This window comes from Phyllobates terribilis, unplaced genomic scaffold (genome assembly GCF_046119375.1).
Source record: "Phyllobates terribilis strain yellow unplaced genomic scaffold, ASM4611937v1 Scaffold_4__5_contigs__length_816908805, whole genome shotgun sequence".
Taxonomy (NCBI): Eukaryota; Metazoa; Chordata; class Amphibia; order Anura; family Dendrobatidae; genus Phyllobates; species Phyllobates terribilis.
The window spans coordinates 318859911-318882410 of NW_027362764.1; the positions used below are offsets into that span (position 1 = coordinate 318859911).

Sequence of the window (22500 nt, forward strand, 5' to 3'; positions counted from 1 at the left end):
ACAAATAGTGCTCTTACCTTTCCTAGCCCAGCCATGTGCACAAACATACGTTTTTAGTTTCAAAAGTGTTTCATTGATTTTATTAAGAATTTAACTAATTAGCAAAACAAACCCCCTCGCAGGGGGGGTCAAAATATATTTTTCTATATATAGCATGTACATTTTTTATGCTGTAAGTTATAAAACAACTGAATGATTTATTTTAGGTGGGAAACAGAAAAGGAAAAAGGGAGCATCATCAATCAATACATTATAGAGTTAAGATAAATTGGTGAATATATAGAGAGAATAATCTATAAAATTTTAGTCATCATGGAGATATAGTAACATAGTAACATAACATAGTAACGTAGGTTGAATAAAGACCTAGGTTCATCAAGTTCAACCTTCCTCCCTCAATTGTACTCCCTACACTAACACTACACTAACTTAAAACTGGGACTAGGCCTCATAAATGAGCATTAATGCTGCACCATTAAAATTAAAAATGTATCCGTTTATAATTTTTAATTTGTTTTATATTTTGTAAGTAAAGTACATAAGTACAGCCTGAAGTAAGTTTTGGTCATGTTGGGAGTCCATCCATAGAGTCCATCCATTCATGACAGCTTCTAGTGAGTCAGTTTTGGTAGCATCAATTCTTTCATATATCATTATCTTATTAATTCTCTCATTAACCATACGTACTGACAAAATTGTAGATTTCCATTTTGACATTATGTGAATTCTAACTGCCATAGTACTAAAATGTATAAGGCACAAGGTTTTGTTGGGGATCCCCAATGGTTTATCCCCTAATAACATGACAGTAGGACTACATTGGATGAACCTTCCAGTAACACTTGATATTAAAGCCTTTACCTGCATCCAAAAGGTTTTTACATGTGGACAAAATCACCATATGTTTCATATCAGCAAGTGTATAGCAACCTCTAAAACATTTATCTAAGACTATAAAATATACCCTATTTAGTTTAGCTGGTACAAAATAAGCTTTGTGTAAGACCTTAAGAGAGGTTTCTGACATGGATGTCTGATTATTTCCCTGCGATAATGTATCGCAGCAGTGGTACCATTTTCCTAGTGACATTGTGCACATTAAGTCACCTTCCCATTGTTCCATAAATTTTGCCTTATTTCCTGATGGAGAGTTAAAAAGCGAATAAAGAGGAAATTATTCCTCTTCCAAATGGATCATTTAAACAAGTTTGCTCAAAGCTTGAGAATAGCTTTATAGAGACTAGGGGTATTAATCTTAGCAAAGTATAGGACCTGATATATACGCATACACTCTCCCACTGGTGAATTATATTTATGAATTTGTGTCTAGTTAGAACCTTATCATCGCATGACCATGTGTGTTTCAAATTAGTAATTACCTTCATCTTCCACCAGTTAAACATTCCCGACTCTAGACCTGGAGTGAACATTGGGTTGTTAAATAATGCCAGCAAGGGAGAAGGGCCAGATTGCAATTCATAAAGAAACCTAATCCTTCTCCATAGACTTAAAAGGGTTTTCCCATGAACAAAAGTTCATTTTATGAATTGTCTGTGTCTGACGTGTACGGAACATACCACATCTTCTGGGCAGGGGAGGAAGAAAAAAAGACAATACAGACATTACAGCAGGGGATCACAGCTGATTCATTTTGTGAGGTAAAATATTGTTTAAAAACAGGCAGTGAAATGTTTTACCTCATACAAAATGACTCCTCTGTGATCTCCTGCTGTAATGTCTGTATTATATTTTGCTTCCTCCCCTGCCCAGGAGCTGTGGTATGTTCCGTACACGGTCAGACACAGACAATTTTTAAAATTAACTTTTGTTCGTGGGAAAACCCCTTTAAAGGTGTATTCCCATTAACAAAAGTTCATTTTAATCAATAGATCTTTGAATAAATAAACATTGTTTAAAAACAGGCAGTGAAATGTTTTACCTCACAAAAAGAATCAGCTGCGATCCCGTGCTGTAATGTCTATACTCTTCCGTGTACAGAACATGTGGTGTGATCAGACCGCGTTCCGTACACTGTCAGACACAGTCATTACACGGGAACATTCATAAGATTATCTCAGCACAGGAACATTTTATTTAAACACATCCTATTGTGGAAATTATTATTATTTCAAGATCTATTGATTAAAAATCAACTTTCGTTCGTGGAAAAACCCCTTTAAGGAATGATATGTAAAGGGGCTTTTTCTGCCATATCTGTCAGTAATGGACTCAATGACCATATCAGACCCAGCAAAGAAAAAGGGGGTATTAAAGAAGATTCTAGTCCTATCCATCTAGGGGGTCACTTTTGGAGGATACTGTAGCTAATTGGGCTGAGCTGTTTTATGATATAAAGCAAAATTTGGGAGTGAAAACCCACCCATCCTTCTATGATAGAACATACTATGCAATCGAATTCTAGGTAATTTCCCTGCCAAATATACCTGGAGATCATGGAATGTAATCTAGTGAAAGTTTTTGTAGGAGTAGAAATAGGAAGTGATCAGCATAAATATAAGAATCTTAGTAAGGAAACCATTCTTATTGAGTGAATTCTACCCAACCATGATATAGATGTAGGAGACCATTTAGCGATGTCGTTTGTAAACCTATTAGTGGCGTATAGTTACATTTAAATAAGGTTGATTTGTGAGAGGTTAAGGTAATGGCCAAATAGGGAAGATAATGGTCTCTCTTAGTAAAACCATATTGGGAAATAATATGATCTTGTTCATGAGTGGGCATATTTAAAAATGAAACTTCTGACTTGTCAGCTTTTACCCTCAACCCAGATATTTTCTCAAAATTGTTTAGCAGGGAAAATAGGTTAGGTAATGAGGTTAAAAATTGTGTGACTGACATTAATAGATCATCTGCAAAAAGGCTTAATTTATAATTTTCTGTTTTAGATTTGAATCTCTTAATGTCTGGGTGATTTCTAATGGTATTGGCCAGGGGTTAGATGGCAATGGCGAATAAGGAGGGTGAGAGGGGGCAGCCTTGTTTTATACCGCTTTTAATGTGTATAGGTGATGGTTTTGATGTTGGTAACTTTAAATATGCCGTTGGGGTGTCATATAAGGGTGGTAAAACTGAAATGAACCTATGATTAAATCCAAATCTATTTAGTATTTGAAAGAGATAGCGTCTTGAAATAGAGCCAAAAGCTTTTTCTATGTCTAATGTTAACATCATGAGAGGTTTCTTGAGGATATTCACTGAGTATATTATATTAAGATTCCTTCTAATGTTGTCAGTAACTTGTCATATGGGAATAAACCGAACCTGATCTAAACAGATCAACGTTGGGAGTAACTTATTAATTTGTTGTGCAATAATTGATGTAAAGATTTTAAGGTCTAAATTAATGAGTGAAATAGGTCTGTAGTTCTTGGATAATAATGGGTCCTCTTATCTTTAGGTATTGAGGTTATATGAGCTATATAAAACTCTGGTGGCATCTGCTTACCTGCCATCAATAGATTAAAATATATGTTTTAATGTGGGGGAGTACAGTAGTATCTCATGATATTTCTTTAAGGTGTTTAATTGTTGTTGTTATTTCTTCCTCAGTAATAGGTGATTGAAGTTGTTGGGCAGCCAAAGTATTTATTTTGTGAATCTGAGAGTTCTGTAGAAAGGAGTCTAAAAGATTAGATGGTGGTGTTTTTGGACTTGAGTACAGCTACTTGTAGAATTCGCTAAACATACAACCCCTGGCAAAAATTATGGAATCACCGGGCTCGGAGGATGTTCATTCAGTTGTTTAATGTTGTTGAAAAAAAGCAGATCGCAGACATGGCACAAAACTAAAGTCATTTCAAATGACAACTTTATGGCTTTAAGAAACAGTAAAAGAAATCAAGATAAAAAATGTACTCAGTAAGGGTAATTTTTTTCAGACCAAGAAGAGGGAAAAAATTATGAAATCACTCAATTCTGAGGAAAAAAATATGGAATCACCCTGTAAATTTTAATTTCCAAAACGAACACCTACATCAAATTAGATCTGCTCGTTAGTCTGTATCTAAAAAGGAGTGATCACACCTTGGAGAGCTGTTGCACCAAGTGGACTGACATGAATCATGGCTCCAACACGAGAGATGTCAATTGAAACAAAAGAGAGGACTATCAAACTCATAAAAGAAGGTAAATCATCACGCAATGTTGCAAAAGATGTTGGTTGTTCACAGTCAGCCGTGTCTAAAATCTGGACCAAATACAAACAACACGGGAAGGTTGTTAAAGGCAAACATATTGGTAGGCAAAGGAAGACATCAAATCGTCAAGACCGGAAACTTAAAGCAATATGTCTCCAAAACAGGAAATGCACAACAAAACAATTGAGGAACGAATGGGAGGAAACTGGAGTCAATGTCTGTGACCGAACTGTAAGAAACCGCCTAAAGGAAATGGGATTTACATACAGAAAAGCTAAACAAAAGTCATCATTAACACCTAAACAGAAAAAAACAAGGTTACAATGGGCTAAGGAAAAGCAATCGTGGACTGTGGATGACTGAATGAAAGTCATATTCAGTGATGAATCGCGAATCTGCATTGGGCAGGGTGATGATGCTGTAACTTTTGTTTGGTGCCGTTCCAATGAGATTTATAAAGAGGACTGCATGAAGAGAACATGTAAATTTCCAGTCACTGATGATATTAGGCTGCATGTCAGGTAAAGGCACTGGGGAGATGGCTGTCATTACATCTTATAATCAATAAATAAATACATCAATAAATGCCTAAGTTTACACTGATATTTGGACAGTTTTCTTATCCCATCCATTGAAAGGATGTTTAGGGATGATGACATCATTTTTCAAGATGATAATGCATCCTTCCATAGAGCAAAAACTGTGAAAACGTTCCTTGAAAGAAGACACATAAGGTCAATGTCATGGCCTGCAAATAGTCTTGATCTCAATCCAATTGAAAATCTTTGGTGGAAGTTGAAGAAAATGGTCCATGACAAGGCACTAACCTGCAAAGCTGATCTGGCAACAGCAATCAGAGAAAGTTGGAGCCAAATTGATGAAGAGCACTGTTGGTCACTCATTAAATCCATGCCTCAGAGACTGCAAGCTGTTATTAAAGCCAGAGGTGGTGCAAAAAAATACTAGTGATGTATTGGAGTGTTCTTTTGTGTGTTTGTTTTTCATGATTCCATATTTTTTTCCTCAGAATTGAGTGATTCCATAATTTTTTCCCTCTGCTTGGTCTGAAAAAAATTACCCTGAGTACCACATTTTTTATCTTGATTTCTTTTAGTGTTTCTTAAAACCATAAAGTTGCCATTTGAAATGACTTTAGTTTTGTACCATGTCAGTGATCTGCTTTTTTCAACAACATTTAACTGAATGAACATCCTCCGAGCCCGGTGATTCCATAATTTTTGCCAGGGGTTGTAGAATAAATTCTATCTGGGTGTGAAGTGGTATTTCCCATAGAGTCTTTAGTGCGAAGACTGAGTTTAACGATTCTCTCTGTTTTAGTTTCCTGGCCAACACTTTACTCAATTTATTAGCCTGCTCATATAAAGTTGCTTGGGTCCACCTCAGTGCCCTTTGACCTTGTGGTAAGTAAGGCATACAATTGGAGCTTAGTCTCTTGTATGCGTTTAATTAAATAATTAGAAGGAGATATCTGCTTCTCCATTTTCAGCTTGGAAAGTTGTGACTCCAGACTATTCTGAAGAGCAGACCTCTCCTTCTTTCTTTACGCTGTGTGCCCATGATGCGTTTTTTAAGCGTTTCCGCAGCGGCAAAAATGCTGCAGAAACACTTAAAAAACGCATGGTAGAAGGCCTGATATGTTCCCCAATGATAATCCGCATGTGCTGTGCACATGCTGCGGAAATTTCCGCTGCGGATTATCATTGCGGAAGAAAACGCAGCACTACCAATTATTTTGCTGAAGTGCTGCGTTTTCGCAGCCATTGACTTGCATTAGATCGCATGGATTACGCATCACTGTATATGTAGATGCGCATTCCATGCGTTCAATGTGCGGATGGTACCCAGGTCTAGAGGAGAGCAGACTCTCCTCCGGACCCGGGTACCATAGAAAACTGTAAAAAAAAAAAATGAATAAAATAAAAAATAAATATTATACATACCTTCTGACGGCCCCTGCTCTCCTTCTCTTCACTTGCCAGCAGTTTGCGATGGACTGAAGGGCCTGCGCTGACGTCAGAGACATGTGACGGGTCACGCGATGCTGGCGTCGGTCTTTCAGTGTAACGCGATCTGCCGGCAGCCGGGACGGTGAAGCAAGACAGCGCGGGCCATCAGAGGGTAAGTATATATTTATTTTTTGACATTCTCTCGGGTCACAGTATATAAATCCATGCTATTTGCATGGATTTATATAGTGAGACCAAGTTGACAAGCACTTTCCAAGTGATGCTAAAATCGCTTGGAAAGCGCTTGTCAACCCGCATGCGGAAATGCATGTGAAGAACGCTTCACTTCCGCATGTCCCTGGCAGGAAAACGCATGTACACTCTGCATGCGTTTTTTCTGCCAGGGAGATGCAGAAACGCTCAGGAAAAAATCCAGAGCATTTCTGCACCGTTTGCACATAGCCTTAAGCTAATTTAATTAGTGTGCCGTAATGAATTTTTATGAGCCATCGATAGAAAACCAGGTGATGTCTTCGGTACAGTTATTTTGAAAATATTCTTCAATATTAGTTTTAATCTGAGCATTAATTAATGGATCTGTTAGGAGTGACTCATTCAATCTCCATTTATATACCCATGTTGAAGTCACTTCAAACGTAAACATTGTAACAGCTGCGTCATGATCAGACCATGACGACACCACATGACGGGAGATTAATACTGTAGGTAGGTATGCAGAGTTTGTAATAATCAGGTCGATTCTAGAAGATGTCTTTTGTTCCGGGAAAAAATATGAATATCCTCTTATTCATCCCATTACATTCTCTCCAAGTATCAGCAAAATGGTGTGATTTCATGAGATAGAGTAATTTTTGCCTTTCTGATTTAGATATACCGTATTTTTCGGACTATAAGACGCACCGGACCATAAGACGCACCCCAAATTTTGGGGTGGAAAATAAATATTTTTTATAAGATGGGGGTCCATCTTATAGTCTGAATAGGTATGTTACCTGGGGGGCGTTGGAGCGAGGGTCACAGGAGCCAGGGTCCTTCAGGAAGCCGGCGGAAGTGGATGAATGCTGTGGACCCTGGATGCGAGAAGCTGGTGCTCCAGCAGCGGGGAGGTGTGGTGGTGGTGGAGCAGGACTGCAGGGCCCTCAATTCCCTCCCTCAGGAACCTGGCGGCTGCAGCAGAAGAGGTGAGATGCTGCAGGGCCGGGGCCTGTGGTGGGGCTGGAGCATGGCTGGGACCTCTGGTCGGGATGGGGCCGGGGAGGTGGTGGGTGCTGCGGTGCGGCTTTCAGGTGGCCGTGGCCATCTTCATGAAACTGTGATCCACAGAAAAATGGCCGCCCGAGCTCCCATTCAAAAACTAAATTATGAAGGGTTGAAGTACTTTGGGCATGAGGAGGTTAAAAAATGTGTTTCCTCTATACAAATAATGTCAGGATCAGTTTTTTTTTATAATCTAGGAAAGCTTTCTTATGTTTTACAGGTGAATTAAAGGCCCGGACATAATGAAAAAATCTTACTGTCATGGACGACACTGGGGGGATCATACAATAAATATCCCACCACAGCCGTCACTTTGTCAGGATTTTCAGGGATTCATCACATGCACGATCCCGATTACTCACTACATAGCTATCAACAAGCGAACAATGAGCATATGGCGTACACACCTCCGGATTCCAACGCATGGAATGTGTGTATACGCCCCCGTACGATCATTGCCGGCTTCACGATAGCCCAATTAAGATTATTCGCTGCCACCACAAATCAGCTTTAAAATATAATGCTAAGGTCTGATCGAACGCCTGCTTTCTGATAGCGTATGGCTTCGGGGTAGGAATGATTACAGAGCAAAAGAAACAGGACTATTAAATTTTATATTTAATCCAAAAGGGAGGCAGTGTTTATGAAAAATATACAAAGATTTTACAAATGGGAGACAATACAGTAAAGAATATACAGTTACACAAAATAAATGGGATTAAAGAAGAACTTACTATACAGATCGCAGACACGATTCAGTTTAGCTGGAGGAGAGGCACTCCAATGGACCGTTATCAAACGGAACCCCAGCTATAAAATATATACTCCGGGCATGAGTATGTATCAGTATTCAGCTGGATTTTTTATGCAGAAGGGGGGACCTGCCCACACACTTCCCTGTGTTTTTTTCATAGTTTTATTAAAATATCTAACTTCTGCCATAACTCCTCGCTGGTTGATCACAGAAGTTCGCAAGTCATGCCATATTTTTTATTGCGCATTTACCTTTCTTTAGAGACTAGATATGACATAACTACCGTTGGTTATTTTGGTACTTTTGCGCCACAGCTCACCGGAAGGGCTTAGAGAGAAGTAAAATTATGGGTAATGCTCCTTAGCTGATCCTGCCGCTAAAAATATGTGTCCCATTATTATCGGACGTATAGAACTGCCGATATTCCATATTTCATGTCGGTGCCGGCGAGAGAGCAGATTGAACAAATGGGGATGCCCTGGGGGTGAGAGAGAATTCTTTTGAAGCTTGGAGCTGTATCTTCCTCACCCTGGTGTCTATTTATCACAGGACTCTACTACAAGGAACTACATTCGTATGTTAATTAGAATGGACAATCAAGTTTGCCACCTCTCCAGTACAATGCTAATTTGCAACTGGTTAGAGCATCAGCTCTTGTTCCTTTGACAAATAGTATAGGGGAGGGGGGATGAGGGGTTTGAGGGGAGGGAGAGAAATTCTTAATATTTTTTATGACACACGTTGTTTTTGGAGAGGTAAGCTTTATATAATCTTAACTAGGGCCAAGCCATGGGCTGAAAAAATGGAGAAAGGAAATGTAAAAAAGGTATAGAAGAAAAAAAAAAGAAAGAACTTCGTCAAAAACATGGGTTTTAGACCCAAAAAGGTCAGTGATGCGGAGTCCTATATTAAAGAAGAAACACCATGACATCACTAGTGTTGGGCATTTTAAACTTACAGTTTCTAAGAACCATAGATTCTATGTATTTTAAATCAACAGAAATTCGTAAGAGAAGTCTTAAGGACAATAAAATAGATACACAGTCATGGCCAAAAGTTTTGAGAATGACACCAAAATTATATTTTCACATGATCAGCTGGCCTCTGGTTTTTATTAGTGTTTGTCTGATGTTTATATCACATACAGAAATATAATTGCAATCATATTATGAGTAGCAATAGGTTATATTGACAGTTAGAATGAGTTAATGCAGCAAGTCAATATTTGCAGTGTTGCCCCTTCTTCAAGACCTCTGTAATTCTCCCTGGCATGCTCTCAATCAACTTTTGGACCAAATCCTGACTGATAGCAGTCCATTCTTGCATAATCAATGCTTGCATTTTGCCAGAATTTGTTGGTTTTTGTTTGTCCACCCGGTCTCTTGATGATTGACCACAAGTTCTCAATGGGATTAAGATCTGGGGAGTTTCCAGGCCATGGACCCAAAATCTCTATGTTTTGTTCCATGAGCCATTTTGTTATCACCTTTGCTTTATGGCAAGGTGCTCCATCATGCTGGAAAAGGCATTTTTGGGCGCCAAACTGCTCTTGGATGGTTGGGAGAAGTTGCTCTTGGAGGACATTCTGGTACCACTCTTTATTCATGGCTGTGTTTTTAGGCAAGACTGAGTGAGCCGATTCCCTTGGCTGAGAAGCAACCCGACACATGAATGGTTTCAGGATGCTTTACAGTTGGCATGAGACAAGACTGGTGGTAGCGCTCACCTCTTCTTCTCCGAATAAGCTGTTTTCTAGATGTCCCAAACAATCGAAAAGGGGATTCATCAGAGAAAATGACTTGGCCCCAGTCCTCAGCAGTCCACTCCCTGTACCTTTTGCAGAATATCAGTCGGTCCCTGATGTTTTTTCTGGAGAGAAGTGGCTTCTTTGCTGCCCTCCTTGAAACCAGCCCTTGCTCAAAGAGTCTCCGCCTCACAGTGCGTGCAGAAGCACTCACACCAGCCTGCTGCCATTCCTGAGCAAGCTCGGCACTGTTGGTAGTCCGATCCCGCAGCTGAAACAGTTTTAAGATACGGTCCTGGCACTTGCTGGTCTTTCTTGGGCGCCCTGGAGCCTTTTTGACAACAATGGAAGCCCTCTCCTTGAAGTTCTTGATGATGCGATAGATTGTTGACTGAGGTGCAATCTTTGTAGCTGCGATACTCTTCCCTGTTAGGCCATTTTTGTGCAGTGCAATGATGGCTGCACGTGTTTCTTTAGAGATAACCATGGTTAACTGAAGAGAAACAATGATACCAAGAACCAGCCTCCTTTTAAAGTGTCCAGTGATGTCATTCTTACTTAATCATGACTGATTGATCGCCAGCCCTGTCCTCATCAACACCCACTCCTGTGTTAATGGATCAATCACAAACTATGTTAGCTGCTCCTTTTAAGGCAGGACTGCAATGATGTTGAAATGTGTTTTGAGGGTTAAAGTTCATTTTCTGGGCAAATATTGACTTTGCAAGTACAGTAATTGCTGTTAAGCTGATCACTCTGACATTCAGGAGTATATGCAAATTGCCATTACAAAAAATGAAGCAGTAAACTTTGGAAAAATTACTATTTGTCTCATTCTCAATACTTTTGGCCATGACTGTATGTATGTATGTATGTATGTATGTATGTATGTATGTATGTATGTATGTATATATATATATATATATATATATATAGACAGATAGAGTTATATGAAAAAGTTTGGGCACCCCTATTAATCTTAAGCTTAATGTTTTATAAAAATTGGTGTTTTTGCAACAGCTATTTCAGTTTGATATATGTAATAACTGTTGGACACAGTAATGTTTCTGCCTTGAAATGAGGTTTATTGTACTAACAGAAAATGTGCAATCTGCATTCAAACAAAATTTGACAGGTGCATAAGTATGGGCACCCTTATCATTTTCTTGTTTTAAATACTCCTACCTACTTTTTACTGACTTACTAAAGCACTTTTTTGGGTTTTGTAACCTTATTGAGCTTTGAACTTCATAGCCAGGTGTATGCAATCATGAGAAAAGCTACTTAAGGTGGCCACTTGCAAGTTGTTCTCCTGTTTGAATCTCCTCTGAAGAGTGGCATCATGGGCTCCTCAAAACAACTGTCAAATGATCTGAAAACAAAGATTATTCAACATAGTTGTTCAGGGGAAGGATACAAAAAGCTGTCTCAGAGATTTAACCTGTCAGTTTCCACTGTGAGGAACATAGTAAGGAAATGGAAGAACACAGGGACAGTTCTTGTTAAGGCCAGAAGTGGCAGGCCAAGAAAAACATCAGAAAGGCAGAGAAGAAGAATGGTGAGATCAGTCAAGGACAATCCTCAGACCACCTCCAGAGAGCTGCAGCATCAACTTGCTGCAGATGGTGTCACTGTGCATCGGTCAACTATACAACGCACTTTGCACAAGGAGAAGCTGTATGGGAGAGTGATGCGAAAGAAGCCGTTTCTGCAAGCACTCCACAAACAGAGTCGACTGAGGTATGCAAAAGCACATTTGGAGAAGCCAATCTCTTTTTGGAAGAAGGTCCTGTGGACTGATGAAACCAAGATTGAGTTGTTTGGTCATACAAAAAGGCATTATGCATGGCGGCAAAAAAACACAGCATTCCAAGAAAAACACTTGCTACCCACAGTAAAATTTGGTGGAGGTTCCATCATGCTTTGGGGCTGTGTGGCCAATGCCGGCACCGGGAATCTTGTTAAAGTTGAGGGATGCATGGATTCCACTCAGTATCAGCAGATTCTTGACAATAATGTTCAAGAATCAGTGATAAAGTTGAAGTAACGCAGGGGATGGCTCTTTCAGCAAGACAATGATCCAAAACACCGCTCCAAATCTACTCAGGCATTCATGCAGAGGAACAATTACAATGTTCTGGAATGGCCATCCCAGTCCCCAGACATGAATATCATTGAACATCTGTGGGATCATTTTAAGAGGGCTGTCCATGCTCGGCGACCATCAAACTTAACTGAACTGGAATTGTTTTGTAAAGAGGAATGGTCAAAAATACCTTCATCTAGGATCCAGGAAATCATTAAAAGCTACAGGAAGCGACTAGAGGCTGTTATTTTTGCAAAAGGAGGATCTACTAAATATTAATGTCACTTTTCTGGTGAGGTGCCCATACTTATGCACCTGTCAAATTTTGTTTGAATGCAGATTGCACATTTTCTGTTTTCTGTACAATAAACCTCATTTCAAGGCAGAAACATTACTGTGTCCAACAGTTATTACATATATCAAACTGAAATAGCTGTTGCAAAAACACCAATTTTTCTAAAACAATAAGCTTAAGATTAATAGGGGTGCCCAAACTTTTTCACTTAACTGTACATATGATAGATATATAATATATACTTACCTTGTAATGTCTTCACATCCTGTTCCGTCCAGATGTGTCCGGATCCCAGAATTCCAAGCGGCGAAAGTTCGCCGGCCACCATATTTGGACACCCAATTGATGGGTGTCTCAATATGAAAAACCGCAGGTGGTACCAGTCTCTTGCGCGGTACAACCAGCAGAACACCGTCGCACCACACATACACTATATACGCCGTACGCAGCACACACACACACTGTATACGCCGTACGCAGCACACACACACACTGTATACGCCGTACGCACCACACACACACACTGTATACGCCGTACGCACCACACACACACACTGTATACGCCGTACGCACCACACACACACACTGTATACGCCGTACGCACCACACACACTGCAGTGTGTGGTGCGAACGGCGTATACAGTGTGTGTGTGTGTGTGTGTGTGTGTGTGTGTGTGTGTGTGTGTGTGTGTGTGTGTGTGGTGCGTACGGCGTATACAGTGTGTGTGTTTGCGTACGGCATATAGTGTGTGTGGTTCGTACGGCGTATACAGTGTGTGTGTGTGGTGCGTACGGCATTTGCAGTGTGTGGTGGGAACGGCGTATACAAACGCCGTAAGCACCACACACACACACTGTATACGCCGTACGAACCACACAAACTGTATACGCCGTAAGCACCACACGCACTACATGCGGTACGCAAACACACAAACTGTATACGCCGTACACACCACACACACACTGTATACACCGTACGCACCACACACACACACACTGTATACGCCGTACGAACCACACGCACTATATGCGGTACGCAAACACACAAACTGTATACGCCGTACACACCACACACACACTTTATACACCGTAAGCACCACACACATACACTGTATACGCCGTACACACCACACACACACTTTATACACTGTATGCAACACAGTGTAAATGGCGTACGCACCACACGCACATACACTGTACACGCCGTACGCACCACACACACACCACACACAGACTGTACAGGCCTTACGCACCACACACACTGTACAGGCCTTACGCACCACACACACTGTACAGGCCGTACGCACCACACACACTGTACAGGCCGTACGCACCACACACACTGTACAGGCCGTACGCACCACACACACTGAACGCACCACACACTGTACACGCCGAACGCACCACACATTGTACACGCCGTACGCACCACACACTGTACACGCCGTACGCACCACACTGTACACGCCGTACGCAACACACTGTACACGCCGTACGCAACACACTGTACACGCCGTACGCAACACACTGTACACGCCGTACGCAACACACTGTACACGCCGTACGCAACACACTGTACACGCCGTACGCAACACACTGTACATGCCGTACGCAACACACACACACTGTACACGCCGTACGCACCACACATTGTATACACCGTACGCACCACACACTGTATACACCAGCGGAACACCGTCGCAAACATGCCGCCGGGATCAGCCGAATGGTTCATTGACCGCCACCATCTTTGTACAGGAGGAGCGCATGCGCAGTTTTAATGCGACCGCCGCTATCTGCCTGCACAAAGATGGCGGTGGTCTGATCTACTGAGCGGGGAGACAGCTCAAATGAGAGAACACATGAGAGAAGAAGACAGCACAGGGGTGGAGAGAGAGAGCAGACAAGGGGGAGAGCACATGGGGTACTCAAGTCAAAGAAGAGATCACACGAGAGGGGAAGACAGCAGATAGGGGAGAGAGAAAGCGCACAGGGGGAGAGAGACAGAGCACAGGGGGGGGGGGGGGGGGGGATTCACAACGCTGCAAAGCCTGCCCCCATCGTTACATTACCGCCCTCCCGATGCGGTAGCATCGGGTCTCAATCTAGTATACAGTACCGACCAAAAGTTTGGACACACCTTCTCATTTAAAGATTTTTCTGTATTTTCATGACTATGAAAATTGTACATTCACACTGAAGGCATCAAAACTATTAACACATGTGGAATTATATACTTAACAAAAAAGTGTGAAACAACTGAAAATATGTCTTATATTCTAGGTTCTTCAAAGTAGCCACCTTTTGCTTTGATGACTGCTTTGCACACTCTTGGCATTCTCTTGATGAGCTTCAAGAGGTAGTCACTGGAAATGGTTTTCACTTCACAGGTGTGCCCTGTCAGGTTTAATAAGTGGGAATTCTTGCCTTATAAATAGGGTTGGGACCATAAGTTCTGTTGTGCAGAAGTCAGGTGGATAAACAGCTGATAGTCCTACTGAATAGACTGTTAGAATTTTTATTATGGCAAGAAAAAAGCAGCTAAGTAAAGAAAAACGAGTGGCCATCATTACTTTAAGAAATGAAGGTCAGTCAGTGCGAAAAATTGGGAAAACTTTGAAAGTGTCCCCAAGTGCAGTTGCAAAAACCATCAAGCGCTACAAAGAAACTGGCTCACATGAGGACCGCCCCAGGAAAGGAAGACCAAGAGTCACCTCTGCTTCTGAGGATAAGTTTATTCGAGTGACCAGCCTCAGAAATCGCAGGTTAGCAGCAGCTCAGATTAGAGACCAGGTCAATGCCACACAGAGTTCTAGAAGCAGACACATCTCTACAACAACTGTTAAGAGGAGACTTTGTGCAGCAGGCCTTCATGGTATAATAGCTGCTAGGAAACCACTGCTAAGGACAGGCAACAAGCAGAAGAGACTTGTTTGGGCTAAAGAACACAAGGAATGGACATTAGACCAGTGGAAATCTGTGCTTTGGTCTGAGGAGTCCAAATTTGAGATCTTTGGTTCCAGCCACCGTGTCTTTGTGCGACGCAGAAAAGGTGAACGGATGGACTATACATGCCTGGTTCCCACCGTGAAGCATGGAGGAGGAGGTGTGATGGTGTGGGGGTGCTTTGATGGTGACACTGTCGGGGATTTATTCAAAATTGAAGGCATACTGAACCAGCATGGCTACCACAGCATCTTGCAGCGTCATGCTATTCCATCCGGTTTGCGTTTAGTTGGACCATCATTTATTTTTCAACAGGACTGTGTAAGGGCTATTTGACCAAGGAGTAGAGTGATGGGGTGCTACGCCAGATGACCTGGCCTCCACAGTCAAGAGACCTGAACCCAATCGAGATGGTTTGGGGTGAGCTGGACCACAGAGTGAAGGCAAAAGGGCTAACAAGTGCCAAGCATCTCTGGGAACTCCTTCAAGATTGTTGGAAGACCATTTCCGGTGACTACCTCTTGAGTGTGAATGTACATTTTTCAAAGTCATGAAAATACAGAAAAATCTTTAAATTGGAAGGTGTGTCCAAACTTTTGGTCTGTACTGTACAATAAAACTTTCTAGGACATTTTGACAGGTTATACGATGTCGCATAGAGTTTCCAAACCTGTGCATGGAACAATGTAAAAGAGAAAGTCAGTAACCAGACATTAGGAAAAAGAGAGAGTGAGTAGAGTTCCTTAATTGAGAGGGTCGATGTAGACTGTAGGATTAGATCAGGATGCATTTGATGGAGGTCTTCAGCTCTTTTTGACTCCCTTCCACTCCCTCATGGGACGTGTAGCACGTTGGGGTCTAGAGAGGTTTTCAGTTCTGGGATTGCCGCTTTTTCTAGCAACCTCTGTCCATCTTCCAGTGAACGGATTTAAAAAATGCGTTGTTGTAAGAAAATAATAAGGCATAAAGGAATGCCCAGCGGTACCGGATGTTTGCAGCTTGTAGTACTGCTTTAGGACGCAGAGATCTCCTTCTATAGAGAGCGGCAGGGGACAGGTCAGCATAGAGGTGCACCAATTTTGGTAAGTTAGGTAGTGCTGACCTATCCCTTGCAGCTGACAAACAAATCCTTGGAGTCTTCTTCATGATGCTGTTTTAAGACAACATCCCTGGGGATATCGTTGGAGTGGGGTCGCCCTATTGCTCTATGGATCCTTGTTATATGTAATGCAGCAGAATCTACTTGAGGCAAAAGCTCCGAAAATAGAGTCACAGCTGTCTCTTAAGGAAAAAGCTTTCAGGTAATCCTTTTATGTTTATGTACCTTCTCAATGGTCTGTTTTCTATATTCTCATACACTTAAGCTTGAGAAAATCAAGGCATTCAGAGTGTTGTTCAAGATTCTCCTGAATTCCTCTAAAGCAGTGTTTCCCAAACTCCAGTCCTCTTGGCCCCCACAGGTCACGTTTTCAGGATTTCCTTAGTGTTACACAGGTGATGGCAGTATCATCAAGGCATCAGGAATTCTCTCATCTGTGCAACACTATGGAAATCCTGAAAACGTGACCCGTGGGGGCCGTGAGGACTGGAGTTTGGGAAACACTGCTCTAAAGCCTCAGCTACGTCAGCCATTTTGTTCTCTAGGTCTGATGTACACTGGTCATTTTCTTTTAATTGTACTGTAAAGGCTTGTAAAGCTGTTTTAAGTTGTGCCCTGATCGTAATTTGCTGCATGTCAGGGCTTTCCATACTGCCTCCGGCTGCTTTGTGGGTGCAGAAGTGCCAGCTGCTGTCAATGTTGTTGATCCGCCTGCTTGCTGGGCCATGAGGAGATTGGAGATTGAACGACTTGCCACTGTCGTAGAGGTCCCTTTTTTGGGCATATTTGGTCCCCGGTATAATCCCTCTGGTATTGCTGTATTTTGGCTGTGGTTAGGCGCTGTAAGTAACTGCTCCCTTGATTCCAAGCGGTGGAGCTCAGCCATGTCTGCTCCCGTTGAGATCTGTGCATGCGCCCCAAACCAAAGTTTTTGACCACATATGGGGTATCATCACGTTCAGGACAAATTGCGAAACAAATTATGGGGTCCGTCCTATTATCCATTGTGAAAATTACAAATTTGGAGCTAAAACAATGTTTTCATGAAAAAAAAAAAATGCAAATTTTCCATATGACAACTTAATGTCAAATTCTGTATAGTGCCTGTGGGTTCAAAATGCTCACTATACCGATGGATAAAATCTTTGAGGGGTCTAGTTTCCAAAATGGGGTCACTTGTGGTTTTTTTTCCAGTGTTCAGGCACATCAGACAGTCTCCAAACGAGACATGCGTTCCAAAACGTCACTCCTTCCTTTCCGAGCCGTGCGCCCAAACAGTAGTTTTCCCCCTACATATGGGGTATTGGCTTACTCAGGAGAAATTGTACAACAATTTTTTGGGACCATTTTCCCTGTTACTCTTGTGAAAATAAAAAAAAATTGGGGCTAAAAGTACATTACTGTGGGAAAATTTTTTATTTTTTTTTATTTTCGTGGCTCTACGTTATAAACTTCTGTGAAGCACCTTGGGGTTCAAGGTGCTCACCACACATCTAGATAAATTCCTTAAGCGGTGTAGTTTACAAAATGGGGTCACTTGTAGGGAGTTTCTACTGTTTAGGCGCTAAACGTTAGAGGCACTCTAAACGCGATATGGCGTCCGCTCTCGGTTGAAGCCATTTTTGTGTTTAAAAAGTCAAAACGGTGCGCCTTCCCTTCCGTGCGCCCAAACAATAGTTTTCCCACACATATGGGATAACTGCGTAGTCAGGAGAAATTGCACAACTAATTTTGAGGTCCATTTTATCCTATTACCCTTGTGAAAATGAAAAATTTGGGGCTAAAGTAAAAATTTTTGTGAAAAAAAGTAAAATGTTCATTGTTTACTTTCACATTGCTTTAGTTCCTGTGAAGCACCTGAAGGGTTAATAAACTTCTTGAATGTAGATTTGAGGACTTTGAGGGGTTCAGTTTTTAGCATGGTGTCACTTTTGGGTATTTTCTGTCATAGAAGCCCCCCAAAGTTTAAATGTGATGTGGCCCCTAAAAAAATGGTTTTGTAAATTGTGTTGGGAAATTGGTGGTTGAGCAATTGAGAAATTGCTGGTCAACTTTTAACCCCTCTAACTTCCTAATAAAAAAAATTATGTTTCAAAAAGGATGCTGATTTAATGTAGACATAATATAAATATAAATTATATATTATATATCATACATATAAATTTACTGTAATATAGTAAATTAATAACATTGTTATACCTGTAACTGAGCCTGAAGGGAGCGATGTGCCAGCAAACTCTGAACCACATTTGTACGATCCAAACAATCCATACAGTTACTTCGGAAAATTCCATCTTGGGTCATTAACACTTTGCCTTCAGAGTCCACCAGGAAATAGCTAAATAGAAGAAATCTTAGATTTTTACATTTTAGAAACATATAAGCTCATATTTTCAACAATTGAATAAAAGTTTTTTTTGTTTTTTTTTAAATACACTACAAAAATATAATATCAGAAATATAATATCAGAAGATCAAGCATATTCTTAAAATGTAATGCAAGTCAACGTCAGAAACCAAAGTCAGCGTTATTATCCTAGGGGAACAAAGCATCGGATTTGCTGAAGCTCACACAACAGTTTAGTGATCAAAAACAAAATTTGCAGGGCTACACAGGGGCGTATTTGCCACTAGGCACCCGAGAGCGTGTCTCTAGGGCGGCAGTTTGCCTAGGGCGGCAGGTTTGCACCTTTATCTCTGATTGACAGTGTCAATACTGCCGTTTTAGTTTGGGGGGATGGGAGGGAGAAGGTGGTGAAAGTCGATGAGGTGAGTACTGCATGGGCAGAGCAGCAGAAATAAACTCCCTGCTAGGATGGAAGAGACAGTTAATGCTAAAGGTTAAGGACCTATGAGGACGTTCTGTCCATGTGACTCATATGGGAGGAACCATCCTAGAGATTGCAGGAAGTGAAGTGAATTCCAATGCAGGTCAGGAAGCAGCAGTAGCTGGAGAAGATGGGAGCACAAGTTACAGGCAATTAGGGCACAGGGGTAGATAGGATGCAGCCTGTATATGGGGAGGGGTACGCCACCCGTATACGGGGAGGGGTATGCAGTCAGCATATGGGGGTATGCAGTCTGTATAGGGGGGTATGCAGTCTGTATGGGGGGAATGCAGTCTGCATATGGGGGTATGCAGTCTGCATATGGGGGTATGCAGTCTGCATATGGGGGTATGCAGTCTGCATATGGGGGTATGCAGTCTGCATATGGGGGTATGCAGTCTGCATATGGGGGTATGCAGTCTGCATATGGGGGTATGCAGTCTGCATATGGGGGTATGCAGTCTGCATATGGGGGTATGCAGTCTGCATATGGGGGTATGCAGTCTGCATATGGGGGTATGCAGTCTGCATATGGGGGTATGCAGTCTGCATATGGGGGTATGCAGTCTGCATATGGGGGTATGCAGTCTGCATATGGGGGTATGCAGTCTGCATATGGGGGTATGCAGTCTGCATATGGGGGTATGCAGTCTGCATATGGGGGTATGCAGTCTGCATATGGGGGTATGCAGTCTGCATATGGGGGTATGCAGTCTGCATATGGGGGTATGCAGTCTGCATATGGGGGTATGCAGTCTGCATATGGGGGTATGCAGTCTGCATATGGGGGTATGCAGTCTGCATATGGGGGTATGCAGTCTGCATATGGGGGTATGCAGTCTGCATATGGGGGTATGCAGTCTGCATATGGGGGTATGCAGTCTGCATATGGGGGTATGCAGTCTGCATATGGGGGTATGCAGTCTGCATATGGGGGTATGCAGTCTGCATATGGGGGTATGCAGTCTGCATATGGGGGTATGCAGTCTGCATATGGGGGTATGCAGTCTGCATATGGGGGTATGCAGTCTGCATATGGGGGTATGCAGTCTGCATATGGGGGTATGCAGTCTATATATGGGGGTATGCAGTCTATATTTGGGGGTACATGGGGAGCAGGCTGTATGTGTGTGGCGGATGAAAGCTGTATATAGGGGAGCAAGTTATATATGGGGAGTACATGGGGTGCAGACTGTATATTGTGGTACAGGCTGCATAGGGAGGGGGATGCAGACTGTATATGGAGTACATGTTGTGCTGGCTGAATGTGAGGGGGTGAAGTATACAGGAGTGCAGGTTATATATGAGGGGTACATGGGGTGCAGGCTGAATGTGGGGGATGCAGGTTGTATATGGCGGTGCAGTCTGTATATGGGTATGTGAAGGCTATAAAGGGGTACATGGTGTGCAGGCTGTATATGGGTGGTATATGAGGTGCAGGCTGCATATGGAGGGGGATGCAGTCTGTATATGTGAGTATGTGGGGTGCAGGTTGTAAATAGGGCTGCAGGCTGTATATGGGGGGGGACCATGATCTGCAGGCTGTATATGGGGGTAAATGGGGGTGCAGGCTGTATGTTGGGGGTGCAGGTTGTATATGGTGGGTATATGGGGTGCTGGCTGCGTGAAGCGTAAATGGGGGTGCAAGCTGTGTGCGACTGAGTGCAACAAAGGATAGGAGTTTGTCCCCCAGTAAAAATTATATCTCCTTTGTAGAGACTGGATGAGCCAGTTATAAGAAATCTAGAGTAGAAGCGCACATGTATATGTCAATGCACGTGGACCGCTTTAACAAAAGTGCATCTCCATGATCGGCACAATGGATCTCTACAAATAAAGATATTTTATTGGTGAACAAGTGGCTACACAGCCCTACTACTATCTCCAGAAAAAAAAAAAAACACACAGGATGCTGCAGACAGAAAATGCCAATATATGAGCTTGGTGCCCAATATATTGTGTTTCTGGTGACACCCACCCCATAAACTATTCAGTGGGCTCTGCCCGCTTAAGTAATGACAAAAGTATGGATGCTAAGGTTTTGGCACACTGTTGGTTTGGCAAGAATGGGGGAACACAGATTACACTATTTTATTTGGAGGGAGACAAGTTGATTTTTCAGAGGCTTTGTACTACCAGTTACAAGAGTAAACTTACTATTTTTTCCATTGACAAATAATAGATCTGAGTGGTGGCTTGTGTTTTGTGAGATGAGTGGGGAATTTTTATTTGTAGCATTTTGGGGTATGTCAATTTTTTTTTTTTTTTGTTTGCCCTTAAATCTAGGTTCACATTTCGGCTACGGTCACACTATTAGTATTTGGTCAGTATATTACATCAGTATTTCTAAGTAAAAACTAGGTGAGGAACAATCAGAAAAAAAGTATAATAGAAACACGTGCACAACTAATGCATTATTCACACACTCTGGATATTGGCTTACAAATACTGATGTGAAATACTGACCAAATACTGATAGTGTGACAGAAGCCTTATCCTGTGCTTAATGCCAAGTACTTACATTAAGAGTTTCCGTCTAAGCTCCTAAAAAATGAAATTCAGTCGAAACCCCCAATGGCACTATTCATTATAATGAGGGAAATGGAGTCACTGTCAACCCAGTTTGGCCTAAGTTCCAGCAGCGTCTCGTCTTTTTAGGTGTGCACACAACTGTGGTCAATCACAATTTTGTGCACTAAAATGATACCTAAAGAGAAGTAAACCACCAGAACAAAAAAGGCCAAATGAATTCCAAAGTGCCTCCATTTACAGTTCCATCATAGGTTTTATCTGAATAACGGCTTTTGGGGAGTTGGATGGAATCCCTGATGTAAGTGCTCTAAGGTGGCTTTAGGACACCTAGTGGATCGGAGATAAACCTGGAGTAATGCTTTAGCACATATAGGACTAAAAGGGGTTAATCAGGAAATGACAGTTTGATTGTGAGCAGCTGAAGCGTTGGGAGAGACAGCTGCTCACCATATCTCCACCTCTGGTTGTGGTTCACTTTGAAGATTGAGACCCGTTTGTTTCACACATGTCTGTGTGTATGGAGGTGTGCAGATCTCTTGGCCTGAGTGCCTTTGCTAAAGGACTAAGAAGTTGGACTCTAAGCCAGGCAGGCTAACCAGAACTACTGTATTGTATGGACTTGTTGCTTTATGTTTTACTTTGTGCCAGACCAAGGCTGTATTTAAGTTTTCCTTTGATGTGGTTTATAAGGACTCAACAAAAGCAGCTGGACTTTAAATAGAAACAGGTCCTGTGATACCTCAGATCTCTCTCAAGTAAGTAGCATTGTTACAGTGTGCAGAGTAGAGCAGAGGATAAATGTGAACTGCAG

General features: G+C 41.9%; 1 protein-coding gene across 2 annotated transcripts in view; it reads right to left on the reverse strand.

Annotated features, from left to right (window-relative positions):
• The window catches only part of SACM1L (SAC1 like phosphatidylinositide phosphatase), a 350039-nt gene that overhangs the window by 56302 nt on the left and 271237 nt on the right, over positions 1–22500 (reverse strand). For both annotated transcript variants that reach the window (XM_073678395.1, XM_073678396.1), the window contains exon 14: positions 18529–18667. In XM_073678395.1, coding sequence (XP_073534496.1) covers positions 18529–18667 — 139 coding nt within the window. The remainder of the gene's footprint in view (positions 1–18528; positions 18668–22500) is intronic.